At 44.2% G+C, this 26,697-nt stretch overlaps 1 protein-coding gene across 1 annotated transcript in view; it reads right to left on the bottom strand.

Moving 5' to 3' along the window:
- LOC132406703 (testis, prostate and placenta-expressed protein-like) overlaps positions 1-26,697 on the bottom strand; it is a 166,477-nt gene that overhangs the window by 18,758 nt on the left and 121,022 nt on the right. Inside the window, exon 5 of the mRNA XM_059992571.1 lies at positions 18,948-19,009. Within this exon, the coding sequence (XP_059848554.1) occupies positions 18,948-19,009 (62 nt within the window). The remainder of the gene's footprint in view (positions 1-18,947; positions 19,010-26,697) is intronic.

The raw sequence follows: 26,697 nt of genomic DNA, 5'->3' as shown, positions 1-26,697 counted from the left end.
AAAAGGAAATCTTGAAATATTTCCACGCTGCTTGGGCTTGAGAGTGGATGTCAGAAATTCTGAAGTCTTATTGAAAACCACCTGGAAGAACTGCAGAACAAAATGGAACAGTATTTTCCCTCCCGTTCCACACAAGTGCTTGACTGGGTGAGGAACTTGGTGAGAATCTGCTCAGCCTGAGAACTTGACTTTGAGAGAAGAGGAAGAACTTTGTGAGCTGCACTCCGATCATCCACTCAAGATGAGATTTCCTGACCTGCTCCTGGACAAGTTCTAGATTTCTGTGGAAGAAGAATATCCTGCCATTCATAGAAAATTTATCCGGTAATTTCAACTTCTTGCACACATGAACAAGCTCTTTCTTGTTTAACAAGCATCAAGAGCAAGCATGGAGATCATCTCATTTCAGTTGAAGGTGAAATCCGTCTGTGCTTACCCAAAACTGAGTATTTGTGCAGCAAAAAACAAGCACAGGTTTCACATTCTAGGCCTGTATGAGCCTGATCATGTCACTTAGTAAGAAAATGTTTTTTCAAAGTCTTGTATAAAATTGAGTCCTGAACTATATTATTATTCATATTGTTTTGGCTTATATTGGAGCAAGCCCAGAGACCCAGTCTGCTCTTTTCTGGTTTCTTATGTCCTAATTTAATAGTAATTGGACTATTGATATGAAAGTGAACAACATCACATTGTACAGCTCTCATAGCTTTCAGATAGGTCACATTAGTGTCCGGCAGTGAACCTGTCATTAATACTGCCTTGGCCTAAGAAATATGAATCTACATCGAGTATGAGACCGTGTGCATGGGGAAATATCAGGGTTAATATAACATTAAAGGCAACAGTTACAAATATGTGAAATTGAGTAATGGCAGGGAACTATTCCAGGGTACAAAATATGCTGAGGGAAAACAGTAGATGAGGTGGAGAAGGAATTTTGGTAAGAAAAGGCTGTACTTGATTTGGTATTGGGAAATGAACCTGGTCAGGTGTCAGATCTCTCAGTGGGAAAGCATTTTGGAGATAGTGATCATAATTCTATCTCCTTTACAATAGCATTGGAGAGAGATAGGTACAGACAAGTTAGAAAAACCTTTAATTGGAGTCAGGGGAATTATGAGGCTATCAGGCAGGAAATTGGAAGCTTAAATTGGATAGAGATGTTTTCAGGGAAAAGTACCGCAGAAATGCAGCAAATGTTCACGGGATATTTGTGTGGTCCTCTATGTAAACGTGTTCAATGGTGGGGAGGGCTTTATCTGTGATGGACTGAGCCATATCTACTAATTTTTGTAAGATTTTCCATTCAAGGGTATTGGTGTTTCCATACATAGCCATGATGTAACTAGTCAATATACTATCCACCACACATCTGTTAAAGTTTGTCACAGTTTTAGATTTGTCACGACATCCTCACAAGCTTCTAAGGAAGTAGAGGCACTGCTAGGCTTTCTTGGTAATTGCACTTGTGGGCTGTGCCAAGAACAGCTCCTCTGAAATGGTAATACAGAGGAACAAAGTTGCTGACCCTCTCCTCCACTGATCCCCTGATGAGGGCTGGCTCATGGACCTCTGATTTCTTCCTCAATTAACTCTAATGGTCTTGCTGACATTGAGTGAGAGGTTGTTGTTATGACACCATTCAGCCAGGTTTTCAATCTCCATCCTATATGCTAATACAGTTTCTCCATGACCTCAATGTCCTGGTGAAACTTTTCACCATGCTCATCACTGACAGCGCCAAGATTTGCAGGAAAAAAGTTTAAATCAGTGGTCCCCAACCACTGGGCCAATTTGGCGATATGAAACGATATGAGTCAGCTGCACCTTTCCGCATTCCATCATGCCCACTGATGAACTTGAACTCAGGCAAGGTCATTACCCATGCAAAGTTATTACCCACGCGAGGTCATCAGTCGCCTAAACACAGTGATGCCCTCGCATCAGGGATCACTGGTTGGCCTCGCACAGCCGGCGAGAAGTGCCATTGCTACTGGTTTGGAACGCCGACAGATGGGCACCGCCTCTAAACCTGTTTAGCACACTGAATGTCCATGGGGAACCGGGTACTAAAATATTCGCAGACGACCTAATTCGGGCTCCGTGTTTCGTAATTAGCAGAGCAGCTAACTTGCTGTGATCTACTGAAAGTCATCCCTCAAGACAAACTTTTGTCAGCCAGTAGATCCTACCTACCTACGGGGAATGTTCACATTCCTCACTCGGTCGCTCTCTCCAGACTACGACTACCGTGGCCCCGGAACAGGGACCTCCAGCCCTGACCTTGTCCTCTCACCCTATCTATGACCAGCTGCACCTGGCCAAGGCATCTGGCGGCGGGTGGGTGGGAAGCTGGAGTTTGGGCCCAGAGGCTGTCTAATGAGGTAATGAAGCCCTCAAAACTGCTTCAGTACCTTGAGTCCAAGCACCCTGCACTTAGAGACAAACCTGTTGAGATTCTTGATCGGAAAATACGTGAGCAAGCGGGACAGAAGCAAGTGCTGATAGCCACGTAAACTAAATTGCGGAATAGACTGGACATAAGGAACGTCCTTCGAGTATCGCTGTTTTCTGATCATGTTTAACACCACCACTCCCTCCCTCCACGTCGGCCAGTCCACAAGAATATTGTCAATATTAAACCCGTCCGCCGTGCAAAAATGGTTGGTGACCCCTGGTCTAAATGGGAATGCAGAAAATGAATCTTTAGTGATGTGTTGTGCTTCATGGTTTTGTCTGCTTGAAGCATGTTGCCAACCAGCTGCACATAGTTTGTTGCTCTGTAGTTGCCAAACTTTCAACATCCTTGAATGCTTTCCATGCAATTTTCTCCAGTCCCTCTATGAGTTCTTTGAATTGTCTGTCATTGATGACCTGTTTGATTTGTCATCAAACAAATTAAAAAATGGCTTCCTTAGTTTTGGCATCAGTTATTCTGACTTGAATTATTGAATTGAAACAACAAATATAGGTGACTTCAAAACAATGGTGTGTGGTAGGGAAATTTCATGGTGATTTTCATGATTAGCAACCTAAAATACATAAGTCACTCCTATAAGTATTCAGGAAGCAAAATCTTTGTTGTTACTACCAACATATCACTTGTAAAACCAGAGCAGCCAACAAATGGACCATACTTTGGAAAGTCTGATCACCTGGCTATATACTTCTACTCCCTGGGTATAGGTAGAGACTGAAGACTGCTGCACCAGTAGTGAGGACCAAAGTATGGACAAGGGAGGTGCAGGAGTGCTTTGAGTCAGTGGACTGGATTGTATTCAGGGATTCATCTTCGAGTCTGAATGAGTATGCCACTGTTGTCACTGACTTCATTAAAACCTGTGTGGATGAGTGTGTGGTTACAAGAACATACTGTACATATCAAAAGCCATAAATGAACCAGGAGGTCCATAGTCTACTGAGGGCTAGATCTGTGTCACTCAAGTCTGGCAACCCAAGAAGGCCAGGTACAACTTATGGAGGGCTATCTCAAGAGCAAAAGAACAGTTCTGAACAAGGTTAGAGGTGGCATTGATTGTGCGTTGACTCTGACAGAATTTACCTCCCACAATGTGAAACCTAACACCATGAATGGAGTGATGCTTCACTCCCAGATCAGCTCAATGCCTTTTATGTTGACTTTGAAGGGGAAAGTGAAACTACAGCTATGAGGATCCTTGCAGCACTGGTGACCCTGTGGTCTCTGTCTCAGAGGCTGACATCAGATTGTCTTTCAGGAGGGTGAACCCTCACAAGGCGACAGACTCTGAAAGCTGTGCCAACCAACTGGTTGGTGTATTCAAAGACATGTTCAATCTCTCATTACTACAATCGGAAGTTCCCACCTGCTTCAAAAGGGCAACAATCATACAGTGCCCAAGTAGAGCAGTGTGAGCTGCCTTAATAACTATTCTCCAGTAGCAGTCAAATCTTCAGTGATGAAATGCTTTGAGAGGCTGGTCATGGCTAGAATCAACTCCTGCCTCAGAATGGACCTGGACCCACTGCAATTTGTCCATCACCACAATAGGTCTACGGCAGATTATTAACTCTTCATGTGGCCTTGGATCACCTGGACAATACTAATATTTATGTCAGGCTGCTTTTTATTTATTACAAGCATTTAATACAATCATTCCTACAGGTCTGATCAAAAAGCTCTAAACCCCAGGCCCCTGTACCCTCTCTGCGACTGGATTCTTGACTTCCTTAATAGAAGACCACAGTCTATGCAGATTGGAAATAATACCTCCACCTCGCTGATAATCAACACTGGCGCACTCAAGTATGTGTGCTTAGTCTACTGCTCTACTTTCTACACCCATAACTGTGAGGCTAGGCACAGATCAAATGCCATCTATAAATTTGCTGATGACACAACTATTGTTGGCAGAATTTCAGATGGTGATGAGAAAGCATACAGGAGTGAGGTAGATTAGCTGGTTGAGTGGTGTCACATCAACATCAGAAAGACCAATGAATTGATTGTGGGCTTCAGAATGGATAAGATGGGGAACACACACCAGTCGTCATAGAGAGATCAGAAGTTGAAAGAGGGAGGAATTTCCAGTTCCTGGGTCTCAATGTCTCTGAGGATCTAACATATTGACATAGTTACAAAGAAGGCATGACAGCAGCTACATTTCGTTAGGAGTATGAGGAGATTTGGTATATCACCAAAGCACTTGCAAATTTCTACAGATATACTGCGCAGGTCATTCGAACTGGCCACATCACCGTCTGGTATGGGGGGGGGCGGGGGAGAGTGTACTGCACAGTTTCGAAATAAGCTGCAGAAAGTTGTAAACTCAGTCAGCTTCATCATGAGAACTAGCCTCCCAGCATCTAGGACATCTTTAAGGAGCAAAAAGGCAGTGTTCATCATTAAGGACCCCCCATAACCCAGGACATGCCCCCCTTCTCATTGTTACAGTCAAGGAGGAGATACAGGACCCGGAAGGCATGCACTCAATGATTCAGGAACAGCTTCCTCCCCACTGTCATCTGATTTCTGAAAAGACACTAAACTTAATTTGCACTACTTGTTTAATTTAACATATATACTGTATATACAGACACTGCCTACTGTAATTCACTGTTTTTATTCTTACATATTGCAATGTACTGCTGCCGCATTGAAACAAAGTTCGCAACATTGATATTAAACCTGATTCTGATATAAAACGAGTAGAGCAGGGGCTAAACACACAGCCTAGTGGTGTAGCTGTGATGATGGAGATGTTGTTGCCAATCTGAACTGACTGGTGAGAAAATCAATGATCCAATTGCACAAGGAGGTATTAAGGCCAAGGCCATAAAGCTTATTGATTAGTTTTGAGGGGATGAAGGTATTGAATGTTGAGCTGTAGTTGATGAAGAACATCCTGATGTATGCATCTTCACTATCCAGATGTTCCAAGCCTGAGTGAAGAGCCAATAAGACAGCATCTACTGTGGACCTGTTGCAAACTGAAGCAGATCCAAGTCACTTCTCAGGCAGGAAATGGTATGTTTCATCACCATCCTCTCAAAACACTTCATCACAGTGGAAGCAAGTGCTACTGGATGATAGTCATTGAAGGAGGTCGCCATATTCTTCTTAGGTACCGGTAAAAATTGAGGCCTGCTTGAAGTATTGAGAAATATACCGGACATAATCATTATATATACCTGAAATATAATCACTATATATTAGCTATTTACTATACTATGTAATCACTTCTAGATACTGAATATTACTATGTACTATTTTACTAGACACATTTTGCTATGTGTTGTTTTAACTAGATACTTTGTACTCTCTTAGCTGCATACTGTGGCACTTACAGAACACCTGTTTAGCTAGCAGCACTATTAGCTGAAATGTACCCCATGTATTACACTCAGCCTTTGTTTAGTACGAGATAACGGTGGCGGACAGGATGGTGCGAGCAGGAATGTAATGTGAGGGAGGTTGTCTGGAAAACATAACCTTGGCCAGGAATAAGGCCCCAATGCGAACTGGTGAAACATAATGGTGGCGCACTGAGAGCGAGACAAGAGCGATTGATTAGTTAATGTATAGATGATATGCAATTAAAATTTGATTGGGTATGCTGATGAAACCAAAATGTAACTGAGATAAGTAATTACTATAAAGAATGCTGTACACAGGAGCTCGGTGGGCTTTCGGTGACAAGTTCATTGATTGCCTCAGCCTTTGTTTGCAAATAAAGGTTTAAACTTCTCGAAGAATTGTCTGCATCTCCTGGTCATTTCAAGGAACCACGACAGAAGCAGGTTGGTTCTTCAGATTGCTGAAGTAAGAAATTAAACATCGCAGTGAACACTCCAGCCAGTTGATCAGCACAAGTCTTTAGTACTTGGCCAGGTATCCCATCTGGGCCAAATGGGTTCACGCTCCTGAAGGATGCTTTCATGTCGGCCCCAGAGACCGAAGTCACAGGGTCAAAAAGGACAAATTTGCTTATCTAATTTCCCACTTAGCCTTATGTCAAAATGCCAAAATGCATAATAAAGAATGTGGTAATAATAATGGATGTGTTAATATTGCATTCAGACACCATGTAATTACACAGAAACAACATGTTCAGTACATCTGATAGAGATTCTTTTTTGAGGGTGTAACAAGCTGGATGAATAAGAACAAACCAGTGGCTGTAACATATGTGCATTTTCAAACTGTATTAGACAAAACAATTCAAAACATTTTTGATGTTCTCTAGTTCTTGACTCCTTAGCCTGATGAAATAGCCTAGAATTTTGTTCCTCTCCCATTCATCTTGAATCCCTTATTTATTTAATTATTTATCACTTATAGGACCACTTAATTATTTTAGGAACCAATCTAGTGGTTGGTTCCTAAAATTGGCAGCAGTTAGGGCAGTTGAGTGCTCGGTTTGCAGTATGTGGGAAGTCAGGGTGAGCACATTTGTCCCTGATGACTACACCTGCAAAAGGTGCATCCAGCTGCAGCTCCTGACAAAAGGGAGCTGGAGCTGGATGAACTTCGGATCGTTCGGGAGGCAGAGACAGAAATAAACAGGCATTACAGGGAGATAGTCACCCTTAAGAGTCAGGAGACAGGTAGCTGGGTGACTGCCAGGAGAGAGAAGGAGATTAGACAGAATGAGCAGAGCACCCCTGTGGCCTTCCCATCAATAATAAGTATACCATTTTGGATACTGTTGGTGGTGTCGACCTACCAGGGACAAGTTGCAGTGGTTGCATCTCTGGCACCAAGACTGGACCCTCAGCTCAGAAGGGAAGGAGGGAAAAGAGGAGAGCAGTAGTGATAGGGGATTCAATAGTTAGGGGGACAGATAAGAGGTTCTGTGGAAGATATCAAGAATCCTGGATGGTCTGTTGCCTCCCTGGTGCCAGGATCCACGATATCTCGGATCGAGTTCTCAGTATTCTCAAGAGGGAGGGTGGGCAGCCAGATGTTGTGGTTCATGTAGGGACCAATGACGTGGGTAGGAAGAGTGAGGAGGTCCTGAAAGGTGAGTTTAGGGAGTTAGGTGCCAAGTTAAAGGATAGGACCACCAGGATAGCAATCTCAGGATTGCTACCAGTGCCACATGCAGGTGGGTTTAGAAATAGTAAGATAGTGCAGATCAACATGTGGCTGAAGACATGGTGCAGGAGGGAGGGCTTCAGATTTATAGATAATCGGGCAGTTTTCTAGGGAAGGTGGGACCTGTTCTGGTGGGATGGTTTACATCTGAACTGGAGGGGGACAAATATTTTTTCAGGTAGGTTTCCTAGAGAGGTTCCAGTGGATTTAAACTAAATATAAGGGGGGAGGGGGGCCTGAGTGTAAGAACAGATATATGGAAGAAGGAAGCAAAAGAAGATAGTAAAGTTGTTTTTACCGTTAGTGATAAACAGAGAGTAAGAGGTGGAGAATTTCTTAAATGCATCTATTTTAATGCTAGGGGCATTGTAAGAAAGGTGGATGAGCTTAGAGCGTGGATCGAAACCTGGAAATATGATGTTGTAGCTATCAGTGAAACATGGTTGCAGGAGGGGTGTGATTGGCAACTAAATATTCCTGGATTTCGTTGCTTCAGGTGTGATAGAATTGGAGGGGCAAGAGGGGGAGGTGTTGCATTGTTTGTCAGAGAAAATAGTACAGTGCTGCTCTGGCAGGATAGATTAGAGGGCTCATCAAGAGAGACTATTTGGGTGGAATTGAGGAAAGGGAAAGGTGTAGTAACACTTACAGGGGTGCATTATACACCACCTAATGGAGAGCGAGAATTGGAGGAGCAAATTTATAAGGAGATAGCAGATATTTGCAGTAAGCACAGAGTTGTGATTGTGGGAGATTTTAATTTTCCACACATAGACTGGGAAGCCAATACCATAAAAGGGCTGGATGGTTTGGAGTTTATAAAATATATGCAGGATAGTTTTTTGCAACAATACATAGAGGTACCAACTAGAGAAGGGGCAGTGTTGGATCTCGTGTTAGGGAATGAGATAGGTCAGGTGACAGAGGTATGTGTTGGGGAGCACTTCGGGTCCAGTGATCACAAAGCCATTAGTTTCAATATAGTTATGGAGAGAAGGATAGGACTGGACCCAGGGTTGAGATTTTTGATTGGAGAAAGGCTAACTTTGAGGAGATGCGAAAGGATTTAGAAGGAGTGGATTGGGACAATTTATTTTATGAGAAGGAGGTAATAGAGAAATGAAGGTCATTTAAAGGTAAAATTTTGAGGGTACAAAATCTTTATGTTCCTGTTAGGTTGAAAGGAAAGGTTAAAAGTTTGAGGAGCCATGTTTTTCAAGGGATATTGGAAACTTGGTTCAGAAAAAGAGAGATATCTACAATAAATATAGGCAGCATGGAGTAAATGAGGTGCTCAAGGAATATAAAGAATGTAAAAAGAATCTTAAGAAAGAAATTAGAAAAGCTAAAAGAAGATATGAGGTTGCTTTGGCAAGTAAGGTGAAAATAAATCCATAGGATTTCTACAGCTATATTAATAGCAAAAGGATAGTGAGGGATAAAATTGGTCCCTTAGAGAATCAGCGTGGACAGCTATGTGTGGATCCAAAAGAGATGGGGGAGATTTTGAACAATTTATTTTCTTCGATATTCACTAAGGAGAAGGATATTGAATGGTGTAAGGTAAGGGAAACATGTAGGGAAGTTATGGAAACTATGATGATTAAAGAGGAGGTGTTTTTAAGGAATATAAAAGTGGATAAATCTCCAAATCCTGACAGGATTTCCCTAGGACCTTGAGGGAAGTTAGTGTAGAAATAGCAGGGGCTCTGACAGAAATATTCCAAATGTCATTAGAAACGGGGATGGTGCCAGAGGATTGGCGAATTGCTCATGTGGTTCCATTGTTTAAAAAGGGTTCTAAGAGTAAACCTAGCAAATATAGGCCTGTAAGTTTGACGTCGGTGGGTAAATTAATGGGAAGTATTCTTAGAGATGGTATATATAATTATCTGGATAGACAGAGTCTTATTAGGAACAGTCAACATGGATTTGTGCATGGAAGGTCATTTTTGACAAATCTCATTTAATTTTTTGAAGAGGTTACGAGGAAAGTTGACGAGGGTAAAGCAGTGGATATCGTCTATATGGACTTCAGTAAGGCCTTTGACAAGGTTCCACACTGAAGGTTAGTTAGGAAGGTTCAATCGTTAGGTATTAATATTGAAGTAGTAAAATGGATTCAACAGTGGCTGGATGGGAGATGCCAGAGAGTAGTGGTAGATAACTGTTTGTCAGGTTGGAGGCCGCTGACTAGTGCCTTAGGGATCTGTACTGGGTCCAATGTTGTTTGTCATATACATTAATGATCTGGATGATGGGGTGGTAAATTGGGTTAGTAAGTATGCAGATGATACTAAGATAGGTGGTGTTGTGGATAATGAAGTAGGTTTTCAGAGCTTGCAGAGAGATTTAGGCCAGTTAGAAGAGTGGGCTGAAAGATGGCTGATGGAGTTTAATGCTGATAAGTGTGAGGCGCTACATTTTGGTAGGAATAATCCAAATAGGACATACATGGTAAACGGTAGGGCATTGAAGAATGCAGTACAATAGAGTGATCTAGGAATAATGGTGCATAGTTCCCTGAAGGTGGAATCTCATGTGGATAGGGTGGTGAAGAAAGCTTTTGGTATGCTGGCCTTTATAAATCAGAGCATTGAGCATAGGAGTTGGGATGTAATGTTAAAATTGTGCAAGGCATTGGTAAGCCAAATTTGGAGTATTGTGTACACCGAATTATAGGAAAGATACCAATAAATTAGAGAGAGTACAGAGAAGATTTACTAGAAATTTACCTGGGTTGCAGCTCCTAGGTTACAGAGAAAGGTTGAACAAGTTAGGTCTTTCTTCTTTGGAGTGTAGAAGGTTGAGGGGGGACTTGATAGAGGTGTTTAAAATTATGAGGGGGATAGATAGAGTTGACGTGGATAGGCTTTTTCCATTGAGAGTAGGGCAGATTCAAACAAGAGAACACGAGTTGAGAGTTAGGGGGCAAAAGTTTAGGGGCCACACGAAGGGGAACTACTTTACTCAGAGAGTGGTAGCTGTGTGGAACGAGCTTCCAGTAGAAGTGGTAGAGGTAGGTTCGATACTGTCATTTAAAGTAAAACTGGATAGATATATGGACAGGAAAGGAATGGAGGGTTATGGGCTGAGAGCAGGTTGGTGGGACTAGGTGAGATTAAGCATTCAGCACAGCCTAGAGCGAACGAGATGGCCTGTTTCCGTGCTGTAATTGTTATATGGTTATAGCAAGCACCTCCTCCTCTTCGATCTATATAGGTTCCATCACCTCACTACCTGTTTGCTTTATTTCCACTGACTCCATGCCAGTTTCCTTAGTAAATACAGATGCACAAAATCCATTTAAGATCTCCCCCATTTCTTTTGGTTGCATACACAGCCAACCACTCTGATCTTCAAGAGGGCTAATTTTATCCCTCACTATCCTTTTGCTCTTAATATACCTGTAGAAGCTCTTTGGATTATCCTTCACCTTGACTGCCAAAGCTACCTCATGTCTTCTTTTAGCCCTCCTGATTTCTTTCTTAAGCATTTTTTTGCACTTTTTATACTCCTCAAGTACCTTATTTGCTCCCTGTTTCCCATACATGTCATACATCTCTCTCTTCTTTATCTGAGTTCCAATATCCCTAGAGAACCAAGGTTCCTTATCCTTATTCACTTTGCCTTTAATCCTGACAGGAACATACAAACACTGTACTTTCAAAATTTCTCCTTTGAAGGCCTCCCACTTACCAACGACATCCTTGCCAGAGAATAACCTGTCCCAATCTACGCTTTTTAGATTCTTCCTCATTTCTTCAAAATTGGCCTTTTTCCAGTTTAGAACCTCAACCCGAGGACCAGATCTATCTTTATTCATGATCAAGTTGAAACTAATGGTATTATGATCACTGGAACCAAAGGGTTCCCCTACTCACACTTCCGTCACCTGTCCTAACTTGCTTCCTAATAGGAGATCTAATATTGCATCCTCTCCAGTCGGTACCTCTACATATTGATTTAGAAAACTTTCCTGAACACATTTTACAAACTTTAACCCATCTAGACCTTTAACAGTATGGGAGTCCCAATCAATACGTGGAAAATTAAAATCCCCTACTATCACAACTTTATGTTTCCTGCAGTTGTCTGCTATCTCTCTGCAGATTTGCTCCTCCAATTCTCTCTGACTATAGGGTGGTCTATAATACAATCCCATTAATGTGATCATACCTTTCCTGTTTCTCAGCTCCACCCATATGGCCTCGGTAGACAAGCCCTCTAATCTGTCCTGCCTGAGCACTGCTGTAACATTTTCACTGACTAGCAATGCCACCCTTCATCCCTCTGCCTCTATCATGTCTGAAACATTAAGCTGCCAGTCCTGCCCCTCCTGTAGCCAAGTTTCACTAATGGCTACAGTGTCATAATTCCACGTGTCAATCCACGCCCTCAGCTCGTCAGCCTTGCACACAATACAGCTTGCATTGAAATAGACACACCTCAGAAGATTATTACCACCACACACAACCCGTCTATTTGTCACTTTGCATGGAACTTTAACATCATTTATTTTCACCCCCGCTCCACTATATACTCTGGCACTGTGGTTCCCATCCCCCCCTGCAAATCTGGTTTAAACCCCCTTCAATAGCACTAACAAACCTCCCTGCAAGGATATTGGTCACCCTGTAGTTCAGGGTAACCCGTCTCTCTTGTGCAGGTCCCACCTGCCCCAGAGGACGTCCCAATGATCCTGAAATCTGAAACCCTGCCCCCTTCACCAGTTCCTCAGTCACGTGTTCATCCTCCAGAGCATCCTATTCTTACCCTCTCTGGCACATGGCACAGGTAGCAATCCTGAGATTACCACCCTCGAGGTCCTGCTTTTTAACTTCCTATCTCTATACTCACTCTTCAGGACCTCCTCACTCTTTCTTCCTATGTCATTGGTACCTCTGGCTGCTCACCCTCCCATTTCAGAATGTTGTGCATGTGATCAGAGACATCCCTGACCCTGGCACCCAGCACCCAGGAGGCAACAAACCATCCGGGAGTCTCTGTCGCGACCACAGAACCTCCTGTCTCGAGCAGAATCATCTGCAGCTTGATGTGAAAAAGACTAAGGAGCTGGTGGTGGACTTGAGGATTACAAATACCTGGGGATACGAATGGACAATAAACTGGACTGGTCAAAGAATACTGAGGCTGTCTACAAGAAAGGTCAGAGCCGTCTCTATTTCCTGAGCAGACTGAGGTCCTTTAACATCTGCCGGACGATGCTGAGGATGTTCTATGAGTCTGTGGTGGCCAGTGCTATCATGTTTGCTGTTGTGTGCTGGGGCAGCAGGCTGAGGGTAGCAGACACCAACAGAATCAACAAACTCATTCGTAAGGCCAGTGATGTTGTTGGGGTGGAACTCTGACGGTGATATCTGAAAAGAGGATGCTGTCCAAGTTGCATGCCATCTTGGACAATGACTCCCATCCTCTCCATAATGTACTGGTTAGGCACAGGAGTACATTCAGCCAGAGACTCATTCCACCGAGATGTAACACTGAGCATCATAGGAAGTCATTCCTGCCTGTGGCCAACTTTACAACTCCTTCCTCGGTGTGTCAGACACCCTGAGCCAATAGGCTGGTCCTGGACTTACTTCCACTTGGCATGATTAACTTATTATTATTTAATTATTTATGGTTTCATATTGCTATATTTCTTCACTATTCTTGGTTGGTGCAGCTGTAACGAAATCCAATTTCCCTCAGGATCAATAAAGTATGTCTGTCTGTCTATCGAGTCCCCTATCACTACTGTTCTCCTCTTCTTCCCCCCTTCCTTCTGCACTGCAGAACCAGACTCAGTGCCAGAGATCCGGCTTCCACAGCTTGTCCCAGTTAAGTCATCCCCCCCAGCAGTAGCCAAATTAGTATACTTGTTGTTGAGGGGCATGGCCACAGTGGAGCCTTGCTCTGCCTGCCCTTTCCCCTTCCCTCGCCTGACGGTAACCCAATTACCTGTGCGCTGCTCCTTTGGTGTAACTACCTCCCGGAAGCTACTATCTATAAACTGCTCATTCTCCCGAATGATCCGGAGGTCATCCAGCTCCTGCTCCAGTTCCCTAATGCGGTTTGTTAGGAGCTGCAGCTGGATGCACTTCTTGCTTACTATTTTTGCATGTATGCCTCCTAAGTTTCATGAATCTGTCTGTGCTTTAGATTTGCACTGTACACCAATATTTACAATATTCTCACAGTTTTGAATAACTTTTTCTACTAATATTTTTCCAGCAGCCATTTTATGTATTCATCCACCATGTCTGTTTGTCTTTGAATAGCCTCCACTTCCTTCATGGTTCACTTTCCTGCCAAGCTTTGTGCATGAAATCTGTTTCTTCATTCCAGTTATTAACACATATACTGTAAATACCTGAGGGCAAACTTCTAATTTCTGTGGCACCCCATTAGTAGTTGTCTGCTACTTATTTATATTTTCCTTTTTTTAAAAAAATATATATCCATGTAAATATATTACTTCTAATTCCATGATCCCTTAACTTATGGAAAAAGCTTTAGAAAAATAAAATCAAGTATTATTATTCAAAATATACATGGATACAACCGAACGAGACAGTATTCCCAGCATTCCTCTGGGGCCCAGGTGCATAACATAGAGAGAGGGAGAGAGGGAGAGGGAGAGAGAGAGAGAAAACACATGTATAGTCCAAGTCCCTGAGCGATATGCAAATTGATGGTACAGCTCACGACAATCCAGCCTGTCATTCCACTGGTTGAACACTGGAGGGCAAGACTGGAGACCATGCTACACAACCTCCAGCACCTTCTCACCTGGGCTGCAACAGCAAGTTAGCCCATGGCTTGAGGCCTGGTCCTCATGACAACCGAGACCATACTGCTGCCTGTCTCACAACCAAACAAGGGAAACAGGCCTGCATCATCTTACAGTAGCAATGTCCAAAGGGGTCTTGTGATCACAAGAGAAACGCCCAAGACAGTCACTCATGATTATTCTACACACTGCTTTTGTACACCAACTCCGATGTCTTCGAGTCTAGATCAGCTCCTCCGAACCCAGTTTGGTCCTTCTGCTGGCTTCTCTTCCCCCTGGGCTGGGTGCCAGCTTCTCCTTCTTGACCGTCAGCTTTTCCTTCTCTGTCCTGAGCACTGACTACAGACCCGAGAACATAGACTCAGAGAAAGGGGTCTTACATTTAGAACGGAGATGAGAAGAAATTTATTTACATAAAAGGCTTTAACCTTTTGAAGTTCCCTGCCCTAGGGGAACTATGGGTACTGTGGTGAACAACATATACCTGTCTGGACACGCCCCCCCCGCTGACTGCTCCTGTGGCTCCTCCCACAGACCCCTGTATAAAGGCGATTGGAGGCACTGCTCCTCCCTCAGTCTCCAGGATGTTGTGTGGTGGTCGCTTGCTGCTTGTGCTTTCTTCCAGCCAATCAAAGCCTACCTTAACCCACATCTCAGAGAGTTATTGATGGTGCATCAGGTACTCAGTTGTTGGAAGCACTCAAGGCTGAGGATTCTTTTTGGGCTGGATCAGCCATCATTTTACGGAATGCTAGGAGAAGCTTGAGTGTTCATATGGCCTATTCCTGCTTCTACTGTGCAGGTAATTGTGAATTAATTTCAAGGAAAACAGATTGCAATGAGTGATGATTTGCAAAGATTGTGATGGAAGGCTTTGAAGTTATACTGTTTGTGATTGGCTTTATCTGAATCAACCCTGCATTTGATTAACATTGTTACAATCCATTAACTGCAGTCTTTTTATTGGCATAGATGTTGCAAACCTGCAGTTTTGGCTGGGGTAACAAAATGTCAGAAACAATATAGACACTTAATTATGTTAATGGCTGTATGTACTAGAAAACAAATTAAATGTCACTGACAGACTAAGTGAGGAAATATTGCACTGTATGATGTACTTCCAATAACTGAATTTAAAGTTGAAGAAGTATGCTTAATCTTTTATTACTAACCAACAATAAAATCATTCAACTCTTCCGTAATTCATGTAAAACAAAGATGACCGACACAAGTGTAATTGGATCAAATTCAAACAATGCTGAGCAGTCAACATAAAATATGCGCTCCCTACTCGCCCCCTCTCAATGCTGCCACGCAGATGAACAGGTGACTATATTCATTTGTTTCTACCACCACCCAAACCCACGTGACAATTGACCTTAACCCCAAGTGAGGATGCACAACACAAATACAATAGACAGACAATAAATAGATACAGAACTCCTACATCCCAGCCCCTAATTAGTATAACACTATAATAATTACAACTACTTATTACAAAATAGGAGACAGAAAATCTTCAAGGATAAACATTCACATATTGTCAACACATTTTAACATTTATGCACATATCTTCTTTCTTCTTTAAACCATATCACGAAACAGACATCTCTGCCAGAGGTTAATAGCACTTAGCCTAGAACAGAGTGATCTTCACCACCACTCTCTCTCAACTCAGTAAGTCATGTCATTGTCATGTAAGTCAAACAACCAAAGTAAGTGAAGCTTCTGGAGCTGTAGCTGTAGCTTCTCAAACCACTGCCTACTGTAGAAGACAGGTCTTGCTTATTGAGCTGTCCAAACAGCTAGTCTTGGTCTTGATGTGCACCTACTGCACAAATCCTCTTCTGTGTGGAAAGACTTGAATGGCTCTTCCCATGATCCGCGAGTTGTGAGGCACTGTGTCACCAACAATAAGCACGATGTCTCCTGGGAGGAAATTGTGCTTTATACCTGACCATTTCTGATGTTCCTGTAACTGTGGTAAGTACTCCTTGACCCACCATTTCCAAAACAAGTATGACATGTACTGGACCTGCTTCCATCTATGATCAGCATAAATGTCTTCCTTTTGGAAGTCTCTTGGTGGCAAGGATACTGAAGTCTTCAGAAGCAACAGATGGTTGAGTATCAGTGTTTCCAAGTCCTTGGGATCAGATGATGCCTTACTAGTTGGATGACCGTTGATAATAGCCCCTACTTTGCAAGGACTGTGTAGAAACCCTCTTCATCAAAGTTCTAAGCCTCCATGATGGAATTGAGGACCTTTCACACAGACCTGATCAATCTCTCCCATGTTCCTCCATGATGTGAGCCAGCTGGGAAATTGAATATCTACTTAATTCCTTTCTAAAGGACATTGCTGACCTGTGAATGATTCCACTTCTCAGTGGCTTATCTTAACTCACGCTCAGCTCTAACTAAGTTTGTCACATTATCAGAGCACAGTTCACAAACCTGTTCTTCTCTTGCTATAAAATTCCTTTGCATTAACAAAGGAATCTGTATCTAAAGAAGACACCAATTCAATGTGACCCTATACCGCTTCACTGTACTCCATCTGCTCTTCACCTTAAATGGTCCAAAGTAGTCCACTACTGCAGACACTCATGTGGAGAGACCTGTCCAGAGGTCGATTGGCTGGCATCCTGGAGCTGCGTGCGACTGTCAACAAATGACACACTTAGACAGGATTCTTCTTATAGCTGTACTAGCACCTGGAATCCAGTAGTTTGGGCACAAGCTGGACAACATGTGGTCATAGTCACCATGTCCTAACTCTTAACGTAAATGCCTCAGAAGGATGTCTGAGATATGGAGATCCTTTGCCAGTGAAACAGGATGTTTACACTTATCAGGCATAGCTGCCCTACCAAGCCCTCTACCAGCTCTCAAGGTATCTTCAAGTACTGGATTGAGCTTGAGAATATGGCTGTTTCTTCTCATACTTTTTTCTCTTGGCAAACGTGAGAATTCATCTGGATCTCTTTCTTTAGCAAAACCCAATGATCTCCATTTCAGCCCTTTCCATCTCTTTCTCCAAAGAATATTTTTGTTGTTCTTCATCCAAGTCAGACTGGCAAGAGTAATGTTCAATTACTTCCTCTTCTGACTAAGAAGCAAGAGCACATTCTTAACTCTAAGAATTCAGGCCACTGATTTCCTCAAACGGATCTGCAATCTTCCTATTCCTCTGCAAATTAATCTCCTCCTTTCTCAAAGGTAAATTAATCTAGTAGTGGCCATCCATCAGCTTTGCAGACTTTGTAACCAGCTCCACGAACTTGTGGTCTTCTCTTGACAAATCAATTTGTTCATCCTGACTCCATTCTGGGAAGTCTGCCTTAAACTGCTGCTGCCAAAGCTCATCCAAGTTCAAAACTGAGATCCTGTTAACCTTCAGGTTTCCCTATGTACTGTCTCTTCCAACAACAAAAATTTCCTTTCAGTGGTCCATTAACAGTCTAACCCAACATTGTTCTAGTTGCATAAGGTCCATCATTAACATTGTGAGTCACTTGCAAGTGACTCACACTGCTTTAGGTACATTTGTCCCTTTCAGCAGCTCAATTTCTGAATCAATATCTGGCAAAGGGACATATTTCAAGTGAGACCATCCCTGGAGATCCTTCTCTCGTAGAATGTTCCCTCCATGGACAGGCATTCTTTCCTGTGTGTAGATGTTAGGCAGTTCACAATAACTTTCACCACCTCAGCCAACCACTTCCAATCCTGAAGCAATGCAGCCACTCACGATTTTCTCTTGAGCCATGGTGCATAACAGAATGTGTGCTCTTTTCCCTGTCAGATTGAGCTTGTTCCTGATGCCCACTTTGCAGAACACTGCTATATCTCCTTGATTTAGGAAAGCATTAAGTAACCACTGTCTTGTTACCTTTCTTAGACTTCACTTGTAGTGGAACTATGGAAAGTTTACAATCATGATTACTAGCTCCTGGAAGGACACTGGATGTCAGAACACTGCCCACTGCTGTGTCTGATTCTTCCATGGCTTGTTCTGATTCTGCTCCCCTTCTCTTTGGGTGGATATGAAATGTGCTGGAATGCTTAAAACTGCATACCTTGCATGAAAGACACTTCATGCAATCTTTGCTGACATGTCCTGTATACAAACAGCCGAAGCAGACACCATTTTCCTTTAGGAAGACAACTTTTTCACTATGAGCCCTTTTCTCCAGCTGAGGGCACAAATCCAAAGTGCATCCACCCCCACAGAACAGGCAAACCCTTATGTTTGATGAAACCATTTCCCTTCCTTTAGTTCCAGGTTCAGTGGCCAATGTAGTAGCAAAGCTGCTTCCTTTAGTTCTAGAATGCATGACCTTTTACCCTGATTGAGGGTGCACAACACACTTACAATACAGACAGACAATAAATAATGACTGGCTCCTACAGTAACCTTGGACATGATGTGCTGCTTGTGAGTTTCTGAGTCCTATTTACATGAGACCAACCACCAATCCCTTGGAGTTGGATTCTGACAGATCTCTAATATCCATTCTTTGTGGCGCATTATAACAATATTGCTTACATCCACCTCAAAGTACTCACCAGTGCTGCGTGGGTTGCTTTGGGATAATCAAACAGAGTTAAGGCGGTATCTGAGAAATTATCTAATGCAAAGAAAGGAGACAGAATTTCTTCAGTGAGGTCATTAAATTTACAACAGAGGTTCCCAACCCTTTTTAAGCCATGTTCTCCTGCCGTTAACCAAAGAGCTGTGGAACCACAAGCAGTTAGGTTAATACCAGAGGTGTCTCTCAGCTTACTTTGTATTGGTGGCAAAGAGAGTAAATTAAATGCAATTGAACTCCACTCAGTGTTGATTCAAGTCTGTATGTGATGCTGGCACACCTTGGATCTCCTTAAAATGTACACTCTGCCATAGTACATACATTTTCAAACATCCTAATGAACCAATGGGGCACACACAAAATGCTGCAGGAACTCAGCAGGCCAGGCGGCATCTGTGGAAAAAAGCACAGTCAACGTTTCGGGCTGAGACCCTGCGGTAGAACTGGGGAGAAAAGATGAGGAGTCAGAGTAAGAAGGTGGAGGGGGAGAGGAGAAGAAGTACAAGGTTGTTGGTGATAGTTGAATCCGGGTAAGGGTGAGGGGTGTATAAAGAGCTGAGAAGTTGATTGGTGATAGAGATAAAGGGCTGGAGAAGGGGGAATCTGATAGGAGACCATGGAAGGGGACGAGGAGAAGCACCACAGGGAGGTGGTGGGCAGGTAAGGAGATAAGGTGAGAGAGGGAAATGGGAATGGAGAATGGTGAAGTGGGGGGGCATTACTGGAAGTTTGAGAAATGGAAGCTCATACCATCAGGTTGGAGGCTACCTACAGGATAGAAGGTGTTGCCCCTCCAACCCGAGTATGTATCATTGTCAAAGGCAGCCTATTACAAACTGCCTTGAGACAGTGTGTGAACCTTCTTGTCAAGCACTACTGTAGTTTATGTGATGAAGCCACATAGTGCAGTTATGCAAGAAGAACTAACTGCAAGAAAGCAACAATAACTTCTGATTCATTTACACTTCAGAATATCCTACTTGCAGACAGTGGTCTTTTGTCCTTATCAGTTGAGGGGGATTGGAATTTGTGGCAAAGCCTTGGCAATTTGCTATGGATATATCTGTCCAGCACTGTACAAAGCAGCTAGGAACACGCACCCTAAACTGTATGCCCATAGCAATGGGAACAGTATTGCAACATTAAACTTGTGATAAACACAAAGTACACTGCAGATGCTGTGGTCAAATCAAGACGTACAAAAAAGCTGGATGAAATCAGCAGGTCAGGCAGCATCCGTTGAAAAAAGCAGTCAACGTTTCGGGTCGAGACCCTTCGTCAGGACTAAAGAAGGAGGGGGCAGGAGCCCTATAAAGAAGGTGGAGGAGGGTGGAAAACCAATCAGAGGAAAGATCAAGGGGTGGGGGAGGGGATAGGCAGGAGAAGTGAAGAAGGAACCTAAGGGGAAAGCACTATGGGTAGTAGAAGGCAGAGTCATGAGAGGTGATAGGCAGCTAGAAGAGGAGACAGAGTGAAGGTGAATGAGGGAAGGGAATTACTGGAAGTTGGAGAATTTGATGTTCATACCAAGGGGCTGGAGACTACCCAGACAGTATATGAGATGTTGTTCCTGCAACCGAAGTTTGGCCTCATCATGGCAGTAGAGGAGGCCATGTATGGACATATCCGAACGGGAATGTGAAGGAGAGTTGAAGTGAGTGGCAACCGGGAGATCCTCGATGAAGCAGTCCCCCAATCTGCATTGAGTCTCGCCAATGTAGAGGAGGCCGCACCGTGAGCATCGGATGCAATAGACGACTCCAGTAGACTTGCAGGTGAAGTGTTGCCTCACCTGGAAGGACTGTCTGGGGCCCGGAATGGTGGTAAGGGGGGAGGTGTGGGGACAGATGTAGCATTTGCGCTTGCAGCGATAAGTGTCAGGTGGGAGGTCTGTGGGGAGGGACGTGTGGACCAGGCAGTTGCGGAGGGAACGATCCCTGTGAAAAGCTGAGAGGGGTAGGGAGGGAAAGATGTGCTTAGTGGTGGGGTCCTGTTGAAGGTAGCAGAAGTTGCGGAGGATAATATGCTGGATCCAGAGGCTGGTGGGGTGGTAGGTGAGGACAAGGGGAACCCTCTCCCTGTTGTGGTGACGGGAGGACGGGTTAAGGGCTGAAGTGTGGGAAGTGGAGGAGATGCGGGTGAGGGCATCTTTGATGATGCCAGAAGGGAAACCACGATCCTGAAAGAAAGAACATTTGAGAAGTCCTGGAACGGAAAGCCTCATCCTGGGAGCAGGTGCGGTGGAGACAGAGGAACTGGGAATAGGGAATGGCATTTTTGCACTGGGCAGGGTGGAAAGAGGTAAAGTCAAGATAATTGTGGGAGTCAGTGGGTTTGTAGAAAATGTCTGTGGATAGTCTGTCTCCAGAGATGGAGACCGAGGGATCAAGAAAGGGGAGAGAAGTGTCCGAGATGGACCAAGTGAATTTAAGGGCTGGGTGAAAGTTAGAAGCAAAGTTGATGAAATTGACAAGCTCAGCATGGGTGCAGGAAGCAGCACTAATGTAGTCGTCAGTGTAGCGGAGGAAAAGTTGGGGAGTGGTGCCAGTATAGATTTGGAGCATAGACTGTTCCACATAACCCACAAAGAGGCAGGCATAGCTGGGGCCCATGTGAGTGCCCATGGCTATGCCCTTGATCTAGAGGAAGTGGGAAGAACCAAAGGAGAAGTTATTGAGAGTTAGAACAAGCTCCGCCAGCCGGAGGAGTGTGGTGGTGCTGGGGAACTGGTGGGGTCTGTTATCCAAAAAGTAGCAGAGGGCTTTGAGGCCTTCTTGATGCGGGATGGAGGTGTATAAGGATTGAACATCCATGGTAAAAATGAAGTGGTCGGGACCGGGGATTTGGAAGTTATTGAAGAGGTGAAGGGCATGGGATGTTTCCAGCAAACACGAGGAAATCTGCAGATGCTGGAAATTCAAACAACACACAAAATGCTGGTAGAACACAGCAGGCTAGGCAGCATCTATAGGGAGAAGCAATGTCGATGTTTCAGGCTGAGACCCTTCATCAGGATGTTTCCAGCTTTGTTTCCAGGCTTCCCAGTTCGGGCCCAGCGAGGATCCCAGGTACCGCCATTTTGTTAACCAATGCTCCCTCCGCTTCTCCTGTCGGATTCTCTGAGCCACGCTTACTGCCATGCAGAGATACCTGCGGTTCCTATCACTGTCTCTGCCACCACTCCGAGCCACGCTTTCCACCGTCTGCCATGGTCCACTATTCCACTTCATTCTCCGTCGGATTCATGCCTCCAACCACCGTTTCTTCTCCTTCCTCACGTCCAAGAAGGGTTACAAGCTTGCTCGCTTGCATCCTACAAGGATGACTGCCTCCAGCCCTCCGGACACCTACTTCTCAGACCTTCAGCACAGTGAAGAACCATCCACCTCGGACTCCGACCCCAGCTAGCACCACAGCCCCCTGGACATGGGCACCAGCCCCCGGCGGGCCATGAACTCTCTCCCGCTCCAGACTCGGACCACAGATCTGGCACCATAGATATGAGCTCCAGCCCCCGGCAGGCCATGAACTCTCTCCCGCTCCAGACTCGGACCACAGATCTGGCACCATAGATATGGGCTCCAGCCCCCGGCGGGCCATGAACTCTCTCTCTCTCTCTCCGGACTCTGACCACAGGCTATAAGCTCCGGAGGCCCCAGCTCCGGGTCCGGCTCAGACCGGGATCCTACGGCCGGGATCGTCTGTGCTGCCGTGGGGTCCTGTTCCCCTGCTACCTCCTATTCTCGTTGTGACTCCCAGCCTTCCCTTCATCCCTCATCCCCTCTCCATCCCTCATCCTCCCCTCTGCCCGCTCTCCCTGAACATCCCAACACCCCTCCTCCTCCTGAGACTTTCCACTCCTTACCCTCCCTTAACCTCACTCCCAACCTTTGCCATGTCTTCACCATCCCCCCTAACCTTCCCCTATCTGAGGCAGAACGCTCTGTCCTCAGTAAGGGCCTCATTTTTGTCCCCTTCCGCCCCCACCTCAGCGAGTTCCGTGCCTGCTATGATGCTGAACTCTTCTTCCGTTGCCTACATCTCTGAGCCTACTACTTCAACGAGGATTCCCCCCTCCCCCCAGTGATGCCCCATTCTCCCGTCTTCTATGCTCCTCCACCTCCTGGACACCCCCATCGTGCCTTCTACCTGCTCTCGACCTTTTCATCTCTAACTGTCGCCGAGACATCAACCATCTCAACTTCACCACCCCTCTCTCCTATTCTAGCCTCATTCCCTCTGAACGCACTGCCCTCCACTCTCTCCGCACTAACCCCAACCTCACCATCAAACCCGCAGACAAAGGTGGTGCCGCAGTGGTCTGGCGGACGGACTTCTACCTCACTGAGCCAAATGGCAGCTTTCCGACACCTCCTCGTACTTACCCCTGCCACAGGACCCCACCAAAAAACATCAATCCACGGTCTCCCGCACCACCTCCACCCTCATCAACTCCAGACACCTTCCTCCCTCAGCCAAAAAACTCAAAATTCCCACATTGCGCACAGCTCAGTTTTACCTCCTCCCCAAGATCCACAAGCCTGACTGTCCCAGCAGACCCATAGTTTCAGACTGCTCCTGCCCCACCGAACTTGTGTCTGCCTACCTGGACTCCATTTTATTCCCCATAGTTCAGTCTCTCCCCACCTACATCCAGGATACATCCCATGCCCTTCATCTCTTCATTAACTTCCAATTCCCCGGCCCTGACTGCTTCATTTTTACCATGGATGTTCAATCCTTATACACCTCCATCCCGCATCAAGAAGGCCTCAAAGCCCTCCGCTACTTTTTGGATAACAGACCCCACCAGTTACCCAGCACCAGCACACTCCTCCGGCTGGCAGAGTTTGTTCTAACTCTCAATAACTTAGATAACCATATAACAATCACAGCACGGAAACAGGCCATCTCGGCCCTCCTAGTCCGTGCTGAACTCTTAATCTCACCTAGTCCCATCTACCCGCACTCAGCCCATAACCCTCCACTCCTTTCCTGTCCATATACCTATCCAATTTTACCTTAAATGACACAACTGAACTGGCCTCTACTACTTCTACAGGAAGCTCATTCCACACAGCTATCACTCTCTGAGTAAAGAAATACCCCCTCGTGTTTCCCTTAAACTTCTGCCCCCTAACTCTCAAATCATGTCCTCTCATTTGAATCTCCCCTACTCTCAATGGAAACAACCTATTCACGTCAACTCTATCTATCCCTCTCAAAATTTTAAATACTTCGATCAAATCCCCCTTCAACTTTCTACGCTCCAATGAATAGAGACCTAACTTGTTCAACCTTTCTCTGTAACTTAAGTGCTGAAACCCAGGTAACATCCTAGTAAATTGTCTCTGCACTCTCTCTAATTTATTGATATCTTTCCTATAATTTGGTGACCAGAACTGCACACAATATTCCAAATTTGGCCTTACCAATGCCTTGTACAATTTTAACATTACATCCCAACTTCTGTACTCAATGCTCTGATTTATAAAGGCCAGCGTTCCAAAAGCCTTCTTCACCACCCTATCTACATGAGACTCCACCTTCAGGAAACTATGCACTGTTATTCCTAGATCTCTCTGTTCCTCTGCATTCCTCAATTCCCTACCGTTTACCCTGTATGTTCTATTTGGATTATTCCTGCCAAAATGTAGAACCTCACACTTCTCAGCATTAAACTCCATCTGCCAACGTTCAGCCCATTCTTCTAACCAGCATAAATCTGCCTGCAAGCTTTGAAAACCCACCTCATTATCCACAACACTTCCTACCTTAGTATCATCGGCATACTTACTAATCCAATTTACCACCCCATCATCCAGATCATTTATGTATATTACAAACAACATTGGGCCCAAAGCAGATCACTGAGGCACCCTGCTAGTCACTGGCCTCCATCCCGATAAACAATTATCCACCACTACTCTCTGGCATCTCCCATCTAGCCACTGTTGAATCCATTTTATTACTCCAGCATTAATACCTAACGACTGAACCTTCTTAACTAACCTTCCATGTGGAACTTTGTCAAAGGCCTTGCTGAAGTCCATATAGACTACATCCACTACCTTACCCTCGTCAACATTCCTCGTAACTTCTTCAAAAAATTCAATAAGGTTTGTTAAACATGACCTTCCACGCACAAATCCATGCTGGCAACTCCTAATCAGATCCTGTCTATCCAGATAATTATAAATACTATCTCTATGAATAATTTCCATTAATTTACCCACCACTGATGTCAAATTGACAGGTCTATAATTGCTAAGCTTTCTTCTAGAACCCTTTTTAAACAATGGAACCACATGAGCAATACGCCAATCCTCCGGCACAATCCCCGTTTCTAATGACATCTTAAAGATATCCGTCAGAGCTCCTGCTATCTCTTCACAAACTTCCCTCAAGGTCCTGGGGAATATCCTGTCAGGATCCAGAGATTTATCCACTTTTAAATTTCTTAAAAGCACCAGTACTTCCACCTCTTTAATTGTCATAGGTTCCATAACTTCCTCACTTGTTTCCCACACCTTACACAATTCAATATCCTTCTCCTTAATGAATACTGAAGAGAAGAAATCGTTCAAAATCTCTCCCATCTCCCTCGGCTCCACACATAGCTGACCACCCTGATTCTCTAAGGGACCAATTTTATCCCTCACTATCCTCTTGCTTTTAACATAACTGTAGAAACCTTTCGGATTTACTTTCACCTTATTTGCCAAACCAACCTCGTATCTTCTTTTAGCTTTTCTAATCTCTTTCTTAAGATTCCTTTTACATTCTTTATACTTCTCAAGCAATTCCTTTACTCCATGCTGCCTATATCTATTGTAGACATCCCTCTTTTTCCGAACCAAGTGTCTAATATCCCTTGAAAGCCATGGTGCTTTCAAACCTTTAACCTTTCCTTTCAACCTAACAGGAACATAAAGATTCTGTACCCTCATAATTTCACCCTTAAATGACCTCCATTTCTCTATTACATCCTTCCCATAAAACAACTTGACCCAATCCACTCTCTCTAAATCCCTTCGCATCTCCTCAAAGTTAGCCTTTCTCCAATCAAAAATCTCAACTCTAGGTCCAGTCCTGTCCTTCTCCATAATTATATTGAAGCTAATGCTATTGTGATCACTGGACCCGAAGTGCTCCCCAACACATACATCTGTCAACTGACCTATCGCATTCCCTAACAGGAGATCCAACACTGCCCCTTCTCTAGTCGGTACTTCTATGTATTGTTGCAAAAAACTATCCTGCACACATTTCACAAACTCTAAACCATCCAGCCCTTTTACAGAATGAGCTTCCCAATCTACGTGTGGAAAATTAAAATCTCCCACAATCATCACCTTGTGTTTACTACAAATATCTGCTATCTCCTTACACATTTGCTCTTCCAATTCACGCTCCCCATTAGGTGGCCTATAAAACACTCCTATCAGTGTTACTACACCTTTCCCATTCCTCAATTCCACCCAAATAGCCTCCCTAGAGGAGCTCTCTAATCTATCCTTCCAAAGCACCGCCATAAGATTTTCTCGGACAAGCAATGCAACATCTCCTCCTCTGGCCCCTCCTTCTCTATCACACCTGAAGCAACTAAATCCAGGAATATTTAGTTGCCAATCACACCCTTCCTGCAACCATGTTTCACTAATAGCTACAAAATCATAATTCCAGGTAACAATCCACGCTTTAAGCTCATCCACCTTTCTTACAAT

This window comes from Hypanus sabinus, chromosome 17 (genome assembly GCF_030144855.1).
Source record: "Hypanus sabinus isolate sHypSab1 chromosome 17, sHypSab1.hap1, whole genome shotgun sequence".
NCBI classification, from domain to species: Eukaryota; Metazoa; Chordata; class Chondrichthyes; order Myliobatiformes; family Dasyatidae; genus Hypanus; species Hypanus sabinus.
The sequence above is the reverse complement of the archived record's forward strand: the minus strand, read 5'-3'. Positions and strand labels throughout refer to the sequence as shown.